The sequence below is a fragment of the Tenrec ecaudatus genome, chromosome 11, assembly GCF_050624435.1.
Source record: "Tenrec ecaudatus isolate mTenEca1 chromosome 11, mTenEca1.hap1, whole genome shotgun sequence".
Classification (NCBI taxonomy): Eukaryota; Metazoa; Chordata; class Mammalia; order Afrosoricida; family Tenrecidae; genus Tenrec; species Tenrec ecaudatus.
Genome location: NC_134540.1, coordinates 6,727,460 through 6,744,832, shown reverse-complemented (window position 1 = coordinate 6,744,832; position 17,373 = coordinate 6,727,460). Strand labels below are relative to the sequence as shown.

The following is a 17,373-nucleotide window of genomic DNA, read 5'->3' as shown; positions in this document are numbered from 1 at the left end:
AAATGTGAAATTGAGTCCTTTATTGGAAAAGAAAGGACACGAGGTGATCATACCTCGCAGATGTAACTACAAGGGAGAAAACCACTGCATTGAAGGCAATTTCTGGGCAAGAGTGAGGGCAAGACTGGAAGGACTTCGGGTGGGTAGGCAGTTATATTTTTAAGCTTTATGGAGATAAACGCATAACAAACAAGTATGAATTTATGCTACAAGGCACCAAAAAGGCCGAGCCAAACTCACTTCCATCAAATCAATGGTGACTCACAGCGACCCCTGTGGGTCTGTAGGTGGCCTCGAACTGCCGACCATGTGAATCTCAGCCCAACACGTCACCACTACACCACCAGGGCTCCTTGATGTAGGGCATGGGATGTATAAAGTGTTCACAGGTGATAACAACACAAGCAAGGGAGAGAGCAGTCGGTAAGTACAGAATTATGGGATGTTATTTGTGTTGGTAAAAACCAAACCCAGTGCCATCAAGTACGTCTCCACTCGGGGAGAGCTCACGGGGCAGGGAGTGCAGAGCTGCCCCCGTGGGTTTCTGAGGCTGCGACTCTCTGCCAGAGGAGAGAGCTCCATCGTCTCCAGCAGAGACGCTGCTGGCTTTGAACTGCTGACTTTGCAGTTATCAGCTCTTGGGTCACTGCCAGTCAGAACGGCTTGATAGCAGTGAGTTTGTTTTTGCTGTTTTAATTCATTTAAGTCCCACTCAAGCTAAACCAGGTTATTAGAAATGCTACAATGTTACATCTAATCCTCATGGTAACCACAAACAAATAAAATCATCTAAAATATATAGACAAAAGGAAATGAGTTGAGAAACAAAATGGCTCGTCCCTCATCCCATCACACGTGCCCCAGACGGCCCCACACAAAGGCAGCAGTAAAAATGGGCCGTGGAGTGTGCCGAGAAGGTGTCACTCAAGCAAGTAATCAAGGGAGCCAGCCTGGTGATCTTAACCAGACGAAATGGTTTTAAAAGTCAGTATCTATTTAGAGGCAAAGGCAGACACTATCTATCTATAAGAGCCTCAATTCACTAAAGAGATCAACTACCACAAATGTACATCTCCCTAAAACTTCAGAGCCTCCATGTCTACAAGACAAATACTGACAGAACTGAGGGAGGGACAAGTCACCCGCCGTAGTTGCAGCCTTCAACACACCACGCGCATGAATGGCACAACTACCTGCAAGGAAACCAGCACGCAGGCAGGCCCGGCACAGCTCTCTGCCCAACTAGAGCCAGCTGACACAAAAGACAGCACGGTACACGTTCTCCTCCAGCACACACGGAACAATCTCCGGGGCAGACTATCTAAAGGCAGAGAGCAGATCTGAAAAAAGCACACAAGGAATGAAATCATATGTCATCTTTTCCAAAGAAACTGGAATTACAAGGATGTGTGGAAATGAGACACTGCACTGCTAAACTACCAAGGGTCCAGGAAGAAGCTGAGAGAGAAATCAAGATACCTAGAGGATGAATGAAGGGGAAGCACAACGCACCATACGGAACAAAGACCGTGCTGGAGGGAAATGCAGCAGTCCGGTCCGTGTGCGGGTGGGAAAAATACACCAATAAATGGCACTTACAATTCACAGAGCTATATCAAGAAGAGCAAAATACGTCCAAAACTACAAACTGAAGGAAGTAACCAAGAGTGGAGCAGAGACACATGAAAAGCCAGAGAGAGAGCTGACTGAGGCAGACTGACAAAGGAAGAGACAACGCTCGCTCCCATCGAACACCAGCCACGACTGGGAGTCACCTGCACAACCACCAACCCTACGGAAGCAGAAAGAAAAAATTACAGACAGCTGTGTGTGGACAAATTAGATCCTTTAGAGGAGATGAACAAATTCCTGAAAACGTGAACTTCCTGCACTGACTCAAGGAATAGAAAACCTCGGACTGAGGCCATGATCAAAGCCCTCGCAACACAGAGGGGCCACCAAATGGCTCTGCCGGGGAATGAGCGACTCTTGTCTGAGCTCAACTTACACAATGACAGCAGCAGCAGCAACGTGGGAGAGAAAGGGATACTTCCTATCTCATCCTACGGGGCTAACACTGCCCTAATAACACCAGGGACAGGAGGAAAGAAAACAAAGGCGCACTCGCCCTCTTGCCCACGACAGCAAACCCACCCAAAGGCACGCGACCCACCACAGCCAGTTATTGTAGGGAGCAGGGGTGGTCCAACATCCGAAAACCAATCAGCAATGAAACAAAGGAAACGACAGCTATCAGAAAGAACAGCGTCTGGGGTCCTAAAGGCTTGTCTTCAAACAAGCATGCATCTAAGCAAGGAATCAGCTAAGTCCACATGGAGAAGCACACCAGCCTGTGTGATCCAAGGATTGTCACAATAAAATCCACATCCCAAGAGAATGGTGATTAATCTTGAATTGTGAACACCAGAATCCATTTGCAGGGTCCACACCTAGAGTAAACCTCTGATGGATTCCCTGGCCACAATCGAGAGATGTGAACGGGCTAGTTAATCAGACAGAGTCTTGTGGAGATGGTTACAGGAGATGCAGTCAGGTTAAAATTTAACCCCTCAGCATGTGATTCCCTCCTTTCGACACTTAAAGTCTAGTTTTAATATCTTCTGCTTTCTTTTCGATTGAAGTTTTTCTCTATTTCATTTTATTATTACCCCATATACTCAAATATAAGCTGACCTGAATATCAGCCAAGGTACATAATTTTCCACAAAAACTGTATTAAAAATACGCTGAAACCCTCAGCCTACACACAAATATATACAGTATTAGCTTTTCTACTTTTTATTTTTGTATGATTTTCGGTATATAAAATGGGGAGCTACCAAGACATGAATGCAACATGCTGGCATGATGCCAGCCCGAATCCCAATTACGTGGACAGCGCCCTCTCTCCCCAGAATACTTCACTTCAGAAGACAGCACCGAAGCTACAGCTCCGGGAGAGGGACATGTCTGATCAGAGCACACGGGAGCAAATGAAGGGGGAGGGAGGGAGAGAGAGAGAGTGGAGCACATCCTGACCCACCAAGCCCTGAGGACGATATTCCTGTTCAGAGCCGCCAATGCACAGAGGGGACCATAAGGCCAGCCCCAAGGCAACCCATATCCCTACAGAGGACAACACTGGAGACACAGTGTGGGAATTGTGCCCATCTGACCCCACCACACCAAGGCAAAACACTAAGGGCATGCAACAGAACAGCAAGGGGAGCAGAGCAAGGAAGTCCCAAGGGAGTACCAAAAATACTTTGGGGCCAGGGTGTGGGACCCCATCAGACTCGACCGGAAAATGCTCTTAAAGGTCAACAAACAGACCTGTAACTATTTACAGGCTCTTTTTTTTCTCTCCTTGGTTTGTTTTCTTTGGTTGTTTTGCTCTGTCTTGCTTTTGTACTTACTATTGTCTCTGCATATCTATCTAGATAAGATAGGTGGGATAAACAATATGGAGGAGAATTAAGACCAATGGTTCCAGGGGGACATGGGAGAGGGGGAGGCGGGGGAAAGGAAAAGGGTGTTAACAAACCCAGAGACAGGAGAACGACAAGTGACCTAAAGTAGATGGAGAGGAGGGTGCAGGAGGTCTGGTAGGGATTGATCAAAGGCAATGTAACTGAGAGGAATCACGGAAACCCAAATGAAGGCTGAGCATGATAGTGGGACAAGAGGAAAGTCAAAGGAAATAGAGGAAAGAGCTAGGAGGCAAAGGGCATTTATAGAGGTCTAAATACAGACATGTACATACATAAATACACATATGAATTTCTGTTAAAGATGACAGACTAGCTCAGTGATGGCTGCCCAACGTGACCAACCAAACCTATGCCACTGAGCTGTTCACATACAAAGTGCTGACCAGGCAAAGATTGGGTCCTATGTTGTTCAATGTGCCACGTGGGTGCGTGCATGGGCAACCCCCCCCCCCACACACACACACAGAGCGACACTTTAACCATGCTACAGTGTCACGCAGCCTGGACTGACTCATCACCCACACACCCAGTTTGACGTTAACAGAGCCCGTGTGCAAGAGGAGCTTTCTATGTTCAGGGTCAGGCAGGGTGGCGTTGGGGGAAAAGTGATTTCTGTAACAGAATACTGAGGAAAGCAGCTGCTCCTTATTCAGCAGAGTATCACGGAGAGAAGTCGCTATTAACATGGACATGCACGGTAAAATACCAAGTGTGCAAAAGATGCGGAATTATATACACAGCGGACTGCTGACCAACACAGACTTGGTCTGCATGGGCTCACTTACCCAGGGATTGTTCTCAGAACTTGTTTATGATCGGGAATGGAAATGAAACCAAATGGTGGAAGGATGGGTATGGTGGAGCAACACGCTGAGAGAAATGAAACACTGAGAAAGTCACACTGTACTTTGCATTTCCCTAAGGTTCCCGGCACGCGCCAAACTCTCCTGCCTTCCCACCAGGGCGGCCACAGCAGCCCCTCCCTGTCCCTCCCCTCCCCTGGTTCAGTGCCCGAGGGGCATCCTATCAGCAGCTATCACAATCACAGTGTCAACAGACACAGCCAGCACAGTGCAGGCGCCGCTCATGAGATGTTCCGTTCCTCCTCTGCCTGGCGTGCCTGTGAGAGCCCAGCACACAGAACATAACCCACAACAGGCGGTAGCTGTTTGTTATCATAAGACTTCAGACAACAGGAGGCCACTGGTAGCTAAGGTTTGTTTGGGGAAAGTTAAACTGGGATTTTCCACTGCGCAGGGCTCAGCACTCCTAAGTCCTGGTCAGTAAGGTCGGCTGTAGAGAAATGCAAATCTGGCAAACAAGTTTTGAACATACTGGAACATAATACATGCTCAATGAAGAAAACCAGAAAATTTCCATATTTGGGGGGAAAGGGAGTCGCTTCTCTCAAAACCAACACCAGGCATGTATTTGCACCTGCCGCGGCGAGGGCGGGCGGGCTGCTAGGAACAGAGCGGGCTGGGGGAGTGAGGGGTGTAGAGCACGGAGCCCACACAGGGGCCAGCATGCACTGTTCCCAGGGAACATTAGTGAGGACACCTTTTGTTTTGCATCTCCACAAGGGAAACCAAGGCCAGAGACCCAGATAACAGCGCTCAGCAGGGGTGAGTCTTTGGAAGCAGAGCACCAGGCCTTTCTCCCGAGGCACCTCCCCCACCCCACCCCATTTTTTAGTCAGCAAAGCTGAGACCCCTCTGGCTGCCCGGGAACTTCAAATTTTGCAGGGTAGGTACAGGCATTTCTGACCCAAGAAAGTTCCCACTCATACCCAAAGAAGAGCTGTCGTTAAGCTGGTGGCTGGCACGCCTGGAAGCCCGAAGGGCGGGCTAGGCGCCCACCACAGAGTGTGAGCAGCTGGGATTCTGCCTGCCAGTTACCACTCGGGCAGCCAGCTTGCAAGGCTGCCGGGACTGTTCCTCACAGGCTATTGTTGAGGGGAAAGCCAGGTCATTTACATAAAGATCAGCCCACGTCCCCGGGAGACCTGGACACAGATGTCAGCTCTCATCCTCCCTCGCTTTGACACAAGGCGATTTAAGGCCTCTTCGTGAGGGTAACACCAGTCCTCATGCTGTTCTGGGGCTCTGGGAACTCACTGTGCAAGAACAATCGTTCCTGGCTCTGCTCTGGCATTCCTCAGAGCACCCCCTCCCACGCCAGACAAAGAAGCCATCTCACACTGAGCCGATTACTGTCTGTGTGGATGTACGTGGTAAGGAGCTAGTGTTGGTGTGGTTACACCACATGGTCGGCAGTTCAAACCTCCAGCTGCTCCGTGGGAGCAAGACGAGGATTTCTGCTCCGGGAAGGAGTGACGGTCTGGGAGCGCGGGGCAGTTCTACCCTGTCTCGCAGGGCCACTCTGAGCAGCCCAGGCAGCAGGGAAGCTAGATGGCTGGAGGCGGGGCTGCCAAGATGCACATGTCTGGGGCACATGCCCCTGCAGTGTCCCTGAAGGGGGTGGATCTCTAATAATTTAGATAAAACCGCCCAACAGAGACAGTGCAACACCGTACACGGCCCACCAGCCATGTCCTCCCAACGGGCGGGGGAGAGGACTACAGTGCACTGAAGTTGACCCTCACTGACCCCTCTTACAAACTCTTCCTCTGACCGGTTCATGGAAGGGACCCTGCAGATCTCTCTCTTCTCCGGCTCCTTCCTACCAGGACCGTAACCCCTCACCTCAGCATTAGGGGATGTCAGCTCCCAGGCTATGGGGCTCGTTGCTCAGGACAGGAGGGGAAGGGGCGGTTACCTCGGAGAACGGGTGCCAGGCTCTAAATCCTAACACAGTTCCCATCAGGTTTTTAAAAAGCCTACTAAGACAAGCAAGGAAAACCCTGGTCTTTCAGAGGCGTGAAAAAACCACACAGCGCTTTCTACGTACTTCTGGGGACCTCTGAGTAGGGGTGATCTCATTCAGCAGGGAATCCAGGGAAGGGGAAAGTGGTCAGAGACCCCTCCATCCCCACTGATCTCCACGGAAAGAAGCGTGGGTAGAAGCAAGGCTTTACTCCGTTTTATTGCTTGGGCTCCTTTGCAGTCAGAATGAAGTTATCTTAGAAACAACAACAACGAACCCCACAAAACGCACCTGTTCTGGTACTTGTGCCCGCACTGCGCACACGCAAAGTCCCAGGAGAAGGAACACGCGAAGAGCGGCTCCACGCGAGGCTCGAGCTTTAAGAGCAGGGGGAACGCAAACACAGGGCTTTCCATGTCACCTTTAAAAGGAAGAGAAAGCCATTACTGCTCAGTCACCGACACAAGGACGTCCACCAGAGACACCGACCGCCTTCCACACGATGGTCCTCAGGTAAGCTTGGGAGGGGCTTGTCACAGGTACTACACGACGTAGAATAATCCCAAATTTGCCCAAAACACCATTCCCACTCCAACTGGACGGCTCCATGCGTGGAACGGGTCAATAAAACCCACTGCCCACGCACAGGGGCCGCTAGGACGGGGAGAAGTGCTCCCACAGGAGCAGAGCGCCTCGTCTTTGCCCCGGGGAGCGTCTAGTGGGTTTGAACCTACCAGCCACGGGCTGAATCGTTCTGCCACCAGGGCTCCTTCCAGGGCCACGAGCAACCTCAAATCCTGCCTCTTCATCTGCCACTCTTCCTCTGAGCCTCTCCTTTCAGGATGAGCCTTTACCAACGTTTGGAGCCAGAAACGATCGGAATCTTGTTGTTAAAACCAAACAAAGCCTGAGCCAAGTGACTGCTTGTGGGCGCAGATTGTTAAGGTGTGCTCTGTTGTTCGGAATTCCCAGTTTCCAAGTGACAGGGTGCATTTAGGGACGTCTGTAACCGTAGCCACATTGCATGATTTAAGAAGCTGTCAGCTTTTCCCAGGGAGCTGAGACTCTGATCAAGTAAAAGTGCTCTCTCGCGTGCCCTGGGGAAGGGACGAGACACAGCACTGTGCAGGTGCTCAGTTACACACCCCTCCAAACCCTGGTCTAAATGACCGAAGATATTTTTACTTCCTTATTTGTTTTCCAAGAAATTGTCAACAATTCTTCTGTGCTAGAACGTTGTCACAGAATGTAGGACGAGTGGAATGAAGTGCTGGGCCCTGGAGTGTCTAGTGCTACAGGAGTCCCCACGCCCACCTGTCCTCTTTATCCAAACCCATCGTTCTTAACTGTGACCATGCCTCTCCTGACCCCATGGTCACTGTCAGAGCTGGGTGGGGACCTGAGTCCCCCACGGGGACGATCCCCCGAGTCAAGAACATTGGCAGGATCCCCAAGAACCACCAGCAGGCATTACTGACAGGACGCAGTCTCAAACACCAGTCTACCAGGCCGTTTCAAGAACACCTTGGTGTTATGATCCTGCGCCTACTGTCGTACAAAAACAAAGTCTTAAAAAAAAAACTTTAAAACCCATTTTAAATGTATTCCAGTTTTAATAAATTCTCTTCAATTGAAGTTTTTTGTTGTTAGGTTTTTTTCCCCCATTTTCCTGTGTTTCTGCACATGAAATCCAGGGTAGGTAAATCTGTAGATAGGAACTGGATGAATGGTGTTAGGTGAACGGCAAGGAGGTTAGGAGGAAACGGGGAAATAATAAGCACACAGAAAAAAGTCCTAAAGCTGATTGTGATGACAGTGCAGGTGTGACGACAGCTATTGCATCGCACCTGTGAGTTACACGTCAACAAAGCTTAAAGGGGGCATGCCCGGCTCCATGAAATAGACGCCCACCAAATGGTACTTTCCTTGATGAGTCTGAGTAAGAAGGTGGAAGATACTAATTGGATGCTATGACCCAGCTGTGCGTGGCTGTGCGCGGGCTTCGTTGTGATTGGCATCCTGCTGAGTATAAAATGAGCCATCTCAGCAGCGGGAGGTGAGGGCTCACTACCGAGAGACAAGAGCCGAGGGTGTGGCACGTCCTTTACACCCCAAAATCTCTGCACATTGACCCTCTGAGATCCGGGGAGCTGTGACGGGACCAGGAGGCAGAGCATGAGAAGGAGAGTGCTTTGGGGCCGGAGGTTGGCTTGGGACATGTCTGCAGACACTTAATGGGAGGGGTGAGGTTTACTAGCTCGCAGAGTTTGAGCTGAGTGTCCAGATGAAGGTTTATCTTGGAGTTGAGGGCTTTTGGAGTGTCCACTGGCAGTCCTTACGAGGGCTCTGTAACAGGGTGGGCCAGGCAGAGAGGCGGGGGCCACAGAAAGGCCTGCCTGAGAGCCCAGCAGAGAAGCAGCTGTCCTGACTGAATGACAGCCTGAATATTTATTTCTCTCACCTGAATTGTAACCCGTTGACTTCGCTAATGAACGAGCCATGAACATCACCTGCCAGTGTCTGTGGGGCCACGGCAATGAACGACAGACCCCAGCCCAGGATGCCAGAGGGGTGGCTGCAGAGCCAGGGCATGTCTGACCACTACCTTATGGCAATCGGCTGTGGGGGAGGAAGAGGTCAGGCGTGGCCACAACAGGACCAGACTGGGGGAGAACAGTGAACACCCCAAGATACTCTATAAACGGAGGCCTGCACCCTTTAACCTAACATCTCCCACCGTTCAGCGAAACAGCAAGGGGCACACCCAATCAGGGCTGTTCCCATAAGGGTGGGCCTCCACCTAGAAACCCTCAGAAGCGAGCAGAAGGGCCAGCAATTTCTCACGAGCTAAGACAAGAAGAGGGGAGGCAGGAAAACTGGAGCACTGGAAGAGGAGCCAGAGGCTGCTCCGCTCTACGCGCTGTAGCCAAGGTCACCAGGGCCGCAGGGAGATGGTCAAGTGCCAACCCAACTTCTGGGTCTACTCTCACCAAAATATGTTAGAAAGTTTGTTGTTGAAAACAAATATAGTCTCAGAAACCTAAATGCAGCTCTTCCCTGTGCTACCAGGTCACAGGCTCGATGGCGGTGATTTTTGGTTCAGTCATTCTGGGAGGAGAGTCACGCCGGCACAGTGTGCCAGGGAGGGGCCTCAGCCAACACCCCAGGAGCTTCCGGAAAAGGCGCCCAGCTGGTGGCGGCCATTCACCACCAGCTGGTGGCGGCTGCCAGAACCTGGGGGCAGGAGCGCTGGATGCAGAGGAGGCTGGGAGGAACGAGTAGGAGACGCTTTTGGATGTTCCCTCCTTCCAGACAGTTACACGCCTGCCACACCTGATGGAGCACTTAAACAGGTCAACTTCACAATGTGTCAATTCTCCTCTAAGAAGCAAAAATACTAATCCTAGCTGATACCCCAACTTGATACAATAAATGAGCGCAGCCTTCCAGACCTAGCAGCAGCAGGGCCCGAGAACTGGCAGGAGGTCCATCTGTTTGTTAGTTTCAAACCCACTGAACTTGGATGAGGGAGAACAGAAAAGGGCAGGATCGTGGGATGTGAAAATAGGTCAAAGGCTGTCTACGGGAGACCAGGCCCAACTTACAGAGCTGAGACCTGGGTTTGGTGAAAAGATGCCGCTGCCTGCAGCGGCAGCAGCAGGAATGCACGCCCTGTGACCAAACCGACTACAGGAGCCCGGGAAAGGCAGCCGTGCAGGGCCTGGCTCAGTAACCCCGAGGCCGGCACTCGACCCGCCCAGTGCCCCACAGGAGGGAAGACCTGGCGCTCTGCTGACAGCCCAGAAAACCTGACAGGAGTCGCTTGAGCTCGGTCAACACGCTAGCTCACTGTCACGTTGTCGATTCCCTGAGAAAGCACCCGCAAGGGAAGCAGGATGAGGGCAGTTGGTCTAGATCACGGTTGTGCTGCTGTTTGTTTTCTGAGACAGAGTTAACAGACAATAGCTCGGTCCTGTTAAGAAGGGTTGTGTGATCTTTAGCACCATCCGCGTTGGTACCTTTCTTCCCTCTGGCCCCCATTTCTTCTCCCAGACCACCCCGCCCACACGTGCGCAGTGGAGGGGAGGAGCTTCTAAGCATCACTGATGGCCGGGCCCCTCCTCCAACGTTTCAGAACGTGTCCTCAGCACAAGGGTTCCCGCTGCTCTCCCAGGGACCAGCAAGGCTGAAAATCAGGGCCCTGGGCCAAGCGGGGCCACCTATACGTACATGGTACCCACAAGTCACCCCACGCAGCTTCTGCAGCTACCGCGCCCTGATCTCTTCTCCAGGAGTCTGGTCAATCAAAGTCACAGAACTCTGTGTCCTTCTAATTAGTTCTTCATGAGAAAGGGGATGTGTAAACTGAAAAAATGCAATCTACTGGGCTGCCAACGGTAAAACCAGCAGTTCCAAACTACGAGCTGCTCCTTTGGGAGCAAGGGGGCTGGCTGTCTACACCCCTAAAGGGTCGGTCTTGGAAATTCACAGGGGCAGTTCGACAGGGTCACTGCAAGTTGGCATCGACTTCTTAACAGTGAGGGTGATTTTTTTTTTGAGTAACGTTTTAAAAATAAATCTCTCATCCTCGCTTCCCCTCATTCCGTGCCCATGTTCTGGCAGATGGAATATGTATATATTATTTGTTGGATAACTGGAGTTAGGACAATGGGCTGGGGTGAGTCTGTCCAGCGTTTTGAGAGCACATGCTAAAAACTCAAGATTACTTTGAGAATTAATGTGTGCAAACATATCCTGTTTTGCCCAATAAAATATTCAAAACGTTTTTGTTAACATTTCTTCAGGTTAGTGAGCAACACAGTGACAGTGTACAACCGACTCACCCAGTGTGCACCGAAGCTGGGCTTGGAGCCTTGTGAAAATCGCGTCCCGGGCTTCATTCAGACAGGCCTCGATCTTTGCCGACACTTCTGCAGGCAGGTTTTCACCATTCCCGCCTGGAAAGAAAATGCACAGCATTATCACTCCTCCTCCGTCGTTACTTTCCCACCCCCAAGTCAGACATTAGCAAGAATTCTATGTTCCCTAGATCCACTCCCTACACACACACACACACACACACACTCTCTCTCTCTCTCTCTCTCTCTCTCTCTCTCTCTCCCTCCCTCCCTCCCTCCCTCCTCTCTCTCTCCCTCCCTCCTCTCTCTCTCTCCCTCCCTCCTCTCTCTCTCCCTCCCTCCTAGTACCTTTAATTCAGAAAACTTTAAAATGTTTTTATCAAGACAGGCTCACTCAAACATCCAAAACCAGACAGGATAAATCAATTCTGGTCTATCTACATAATCAGCAGCCAGCCCCGGGGGTGCACAGTGAGCTTTTCGGGTGCGGTTCAGCCGCCCTGCGGGAGAAAAGACCTGGCCATCTGCAACCAAGGGAGCCTGAAGCAGCAGCAGCTCCGCTGAGACTGGGAGCGCCACTCGGCAGAACCCGCTCGCCCATCTGCGGCTCTTCCAGCGTGTGCATGGGGGAAACTGTAGAGGGTGACTTCATGGCTCTTGCATCTCGAGTCTGCTGACCCCAGATCTACACTGTGGAGAACTACTCAGACACAGAGGTGGACAGACTACTCATGTGGGTAACTATGATGCTGAACATAAAGCACATTTTAATTTTTTTAGTAAAATAAATCACACACAAAAGTACCCAACTGTGTACATATGAATCCATACACAAGGGAGCTTCAAAAAGTTGGTGGCAAAATTCCACAATCTTTTAACTCCCTTTCCCCATGAACTTTTGGAAGTCCCTCGTTAGAAGTCTTTGAGAATCGGCAAAAAATAATGTAGGGCCACATGGAGGGGGAGGGAGGGGCTGCACAGACTGAAAAGGGACACGAGGGCACTTTCTAAGTGACAGAGACACAGCAGATTTTGTTTCCACTGGTGGTTACTACGGAGCTGTCACCTGAGACCTGCTCATCTTACGCACCAAATGACACATCATCCCAGACTCTCAAAACCATAGAAACGCAAAGTCTGGAAGGAATTCAGCAACAAAAGCTGCAACCACACACAATGTCCTGTCTCCCGTCTCTCTGGCACCCCACGCACCGTGCTATCTACGCAGGAGCAGTCATCTCTACTGCCTGGCCAAGGCCATTCAGCATGGCCAAACTCTATGGCGGCCCATCTCACCCCCATCACCACCGGCTTCACCAAACAGCTGACCTGTCTGAAGTCTGGCCTCTGACACACCGGAAGTTACACTGACAGATCCAGCCATCCTAGAGACCACTTCTAATCCATCCACTGCACTCTGTACACTAGCTGCTCCCACATGAAGATGTCTCGTCCAGGGGACCCTACCGGGCAGTTCTACGGCACCACACAAGGTCGCTCTCAGCGGAAAGGACTCAGCGGGTGAAGACCCAGGGGCAGATGAAATCTATGGGCAGTCTTTCAACATGTATTCATTTCCCAAACTAACAATTGTATTCTTGCCTCCAAGCCTGTTTCTGGAATGTATACAACATACAACTCCACAACTGCTGCTTTCACATACAGGCTTCCCCAGTAAACTCAGCAGCCCCCCCCCACAACCCCCCACGCCTGGGCAGTTCAGCTGCTTGCTGTCCACAGCAGCAGGCACCTGTCATGGTTTGATTCCTTCTATAGGTGAAAGTTCTATAAACAGAACCACTGTGCCAGAAAACCAGCCAAGTTAAAACCAACAACAGACCACGGTCGCTGTAGGACTACTTAATAGGATTCTTCCAGCAGAAAAGGAGCCGGGATGGCCCTGTAGGGGAAGCGCTATGTGGCTGCTCTGGCCAAAAGGTTGGTGATTTGAGCCCACCTGCCACTCTGTGAGAGACAGATGAGACTCACAGACTCCAATCCTATAAAGGATCATTCTGAGATAGAATCGACTTGATGCAGTGGGCTTGGTTTGGTTTGGTTTCTGCTACTTCCTTGAGGAGCATGCAGATTGGGTATTGTTCCCCTTTTCCTGACAGGTCTGGGTGAGAGCCCTGGGGGAAGGTACCGACAGGTAACACGAATCGGATCTGTGGTTAACAGTCTCTTAGGAGCGTGAGAACTTTCAATTCCAACATGGAACTGGTTGGGTCTTGCATGCCATCCTGCCAGGTACAGAACAAGCTACTTCAGAGGCAGCAAGGGGAATTCACACCATGTTAAGGGAGGGCCAAGAGTGGAGCTGCTCATTTGGACCCTGAGATCCCACCTTGAACCTACTTGATGCATGCGCAGAAAGCTGGGTGCTAAAGAAGTAGCAGAGCCCGAGCCCCATAATGAGTGGTGGGCTTCCCAGTCCACAAAGACAGCCGAGTGCCACTTGTGGAGTGGGGTGCCTCCTGTCACTTAACTGGAGGTGCCAGGTTTGCTGGGCAGAACTAGAGCGGAGCACCTTCAGGCTGAGACTTTTGGCAGTGTAGCAAGCCCTCTGGGCATTTGTCAGCAGCTCTCCAAAAACGCTGTAGCCCTGCCTGAGTGGGGCAGAGGGCAAGCCCAGGGGCGAGAGCCAGAGAGAAGAGGATGATGTCCTGCCTGGACTGTTGTGCCTGGAGTGGGCCTCACCTTGTCTGTAACCTGTTAACTTCCCTGGCAAACCCTGAGTGGTGAGTCTGTGACTTCTATGTGCCAGCTGCAGTAGACGACTGGGGCAGGGGAGAAGCGGCGGGTTCGTGGAGGCACAAGAAGGAGGGGGGAGTGAGAGAGACGCCACCTGAGCTGGGCTCACGCGGGTGGTGATTCTCTTCTGTCCCCCTGCACCCCATTGCCTCCTCCAACACCAACTCACAGTGACCTCATGGGACAGAGCAGAGCTGACAGCCACATCTCGCGTGCCAAGCCACTGGGTGGGTTTGAACTGCTGACACGCACTTCACCACCGTGGCCCCAGGACTCCGTATTTTGAACAAAACCTGCACCTGCTCCACAAATGTATCTTTCCACTCAGGTCTCTCAATGAACAGCCCATGCCGCCTGACAGCACTCTGCTTTGACGCTCCGCCAGGGAACTCCTGGGCTCTCCCGCAGCAGGAAGCACAGCCAGGGGCTGCTCCCAAGCGCCACTGCACCGAGAGCGGGCACCCACAACACCCAGCTGTGCTGGCCCACACACTCACGTAACGTGAAAGTGCACCGGCTGCATGCCGGGTTGCTAACTGAAAGGTTGGCGCTTCGAGCCCACCTGACTACTCTGGGTAGACCAACCTGGTGAGCTTGCTCCTGTAGATTTCAGCCCCAAAATGTGCTCGCTGAGCTGAGGTGACCAACAACATAAATCAACTGAGCCTCTCTTCAAAACTCCAACCAAAACGAGCCCACAGTCACGTACGGCACAAACTGGCCATGTTTACCCCAAGTCTCACCCCCAAGTCCCGAGCTGCCTTACAGGGTCCCTTGGGTGAGACTCACGGGTCGGCGCTGACTCTAGGACCTGGCTGAGAAGGCAGCAAAACTAGAGCTTGTGCCTGATGCCCTGAGCAACCACCTGTGGGCAATCTGGTCAGTAGGCTGTTGGGTACCTTCTCCTGCAGGGTTGGCCCCTCAACTGCTGGGTCAACCTTCAGAGAACAGCCCATGGGATACAGTCCCAGTAACGTGATCTGGGGATGAAGGGCAAAGAGCAGCAGAGGATTGGTACCCACCTTTCCTGCCCTCCGGGTGGGGTTGGATGGTCCGAAGCAGCTCGTCTGCCTCGCTGTACTTGGTGAACAGCTGCCAGAACAGGGACTCCGGGGAGCAGCCCTGCCCCGCCACGACTGTGGCCAGCCCTTCCAGGTGCACCAGGGCCGAGAGGATGCAGTCTAGCCAGCACAGTGCATAGGCATTCTTCCACTGGACCAGGCCAGCCTGGCGAGACGGGGACCCCCGGCTGGCCGACGGCACTTCCAGTTCAGAGGCACAGCCTCCAGAGCCCTGGGTTCTGGCGATATCGACCGTGGGAGGGTGGTCTTCTCGGGGCAAGTCAACAGTGTCAGCTTCCAAAAGCCCCTCCTGCTCTGAGGAGCCCGCCGGCCGTGAGGGACTCTGGGAGTCATGCTCTGGTGGGGCAGGCGAGTGGGGTGCGACTCCATCATCGCCTTCTCCATCTGGGCTGCTACTTGGCGTCCGTGCCCTGGCTTCGGTGGCTGCCTGGCTTCTCGGCTTCTTGGGCTCTGTTACGAGAGGGGAACCTGGGCAGCTGGCTGCTAGGTGCCTTCTCTTCCGGGGCTTATCTGGGGGGGACCGGTCTTCCGAATCAGGGCCAAGGGCGCGCTTCAGAGGTTTGGTGCCCAGAGGGTAGATGCACTAGAAGGAGAAACATGAGATGAGGACATCCACACAAACCCAAACAAGCATGCGCTTCCCTCCATGTCTGGCCGGGGAAACAGGTAGTCAGTGTGCGCCCTGATGTGCACAGCAGAGTGTCGTATGCGTGACCGTGAATTTGAAGGAACCAGAGACAAACAAGTACTCAAGATTATCAGACACGTAGCCCCGCCAACAGCGGCATTTCCTAGTTCATCTGAACGGTCCCAGGATCGTCTGAGCCACTCTGGGCTCTCCGCTGACCAGAGCAACACTGGTTATTTTTGCTTTAATGAAAACACAAACGTCCCCTGGCGGTGCCGTGTTACGAGCTGGGCTGCGATCCTCAAGAGCGAACGCCAAGCAAGTGCACCAAGGCCGGCAACTCCTCAGACCTCAGTGACGAGCCGCTCGCTGGCTGTCCTGCTCCCAGCTGGGAGAGCTCCCAGCGCAAACTCTGGAGGGAGGGTGGTTTCCTGGGAGGGGAGAAGGGCTGGTCTGCATTTGTCCTGCAAGCAGAGGCACACAGGATGGACGTGAACAGCCTCATGGAATCACACTGCGCATCAACAACACTGTTGCAGTCAGCGGCCACAGCGGTCGACAAAGCATGGAAAGGCTGGTGATTCTTCCTGTCTGCAAACTGCCAATCTAAGGCTTCCATCAAAACCTGCCTCCCTCCTCCACAGAGAGCCAGGCTGGCAGCTCTGATGGCCCTCAGCAGGTGGCAGACGACACCCTGGAGAACGGGCACTGGCCAGCAGGAAGATCCGAAGGCCTGCATGGCACATGCTGACTGGTACCTGTCCACTAGGAAGCCTGGTCCTTCCGGATCCCCTATTAGGAGCCCAGCCCCCTCTGTAGTAAGCAGCCAACCCCTGGGGGGTCTGTGACAGCGCCACTTCTAACACCAATTACCAGCCAAGCAACATCTCAGATGTACGTCCCAGAGGGCAGCAAGATGAGGAGAAACTACAAAGGAAGGCCCGACCCCCACCCCGTTCAGAGGCCTGTGTCAGTGAGGGACCCCTCCTCTCCTGGCCCCTCCTGCACTGTGTGTAGTGTCCACAGCCCGTGTCAGTGGGGGGCCTCGTTTCTCAGCGCTCCTGGGGAGGAAGGCAAGGCTGGCAGCACCTGTAAAGATCGGCAGCCTCAGAAACCCACAGGGCAGTTCGACTTGTCTGCAGAGTCAGATCGGGCTCGACGGCATTGGGCTCTTTTATTACTCGCGAGACTGCACTTGAGGACTTTCTGGTATTATTAACTGGTCATTCAATGTCAGCACAACTAGACACGCCCACTGACCCTCAGCTTTACACCCTGAAATTATTTCCCAACTCCTACCATGGGGTTGGAGCCCTGGTGGTGTCGTGGTTACATGTTGGGCTGCGATCCACAGGGTCAGCAGTTTGAAACCACCACCCGCTTCCTAACAGAAAGACTAGGCTTTCTACTCCAGTGAAAAATTTCTGTCTTGGAAACTCACAAGATCCTACAGAGTCACTGTGAGTCAGTCCATGCACTTGTAGGCTTTTGTTTTTTCCTGAGGTGGACCATAGGTAAGAAAACTGAGAGTACTTTAAAGCCAAGAGGAGTAACTCTGACTGAAAGTCTCTATAAAGATACACAGAGCATTATGACTTTTAGTCCAGCCCAACCATCTAATACAGTGGTTCTCAACCTGTGGGTCGCAACCTCTCTGGGGGTCAGATGACCCTGTCACAGGCGATGCCCAATTCATAACAGTAGCAAAATGACAGTGATGAAGTAGCAATGAA

General features: G+C 52.3%; 1 protein-coding gene across 1 annotated transcript in view; it reads right to left on the bottom strand.

The window, feature by feature from the left end:
- Nucleotides 1-17,373, bottom strand: part of USPL1 (ubiquitin specific peptidase like 1) — a 39,381-nt gene that overhangs the window by 11,738 nt on the left and 10,270 nt on the right. The window contains exons 4-6 of the mRNA XM_075562814.1: nt 14,953-15,595; nt 11,162-11,275; nt 6,609-6,738 (exon numbers count right to left, since the gene is read on the bottom strand). Coding sequence (XP_075418929.1) covers nt 6,609-6,738; nt 11,162-11,275; nt 14,953-15,595 — 887 coding nt within the window. The remainder of the gene's footprint in view (nt 1-6,608; nt 6,739-11,161; nt 11,276-14,952; nt 15,596-17,373) is intronic.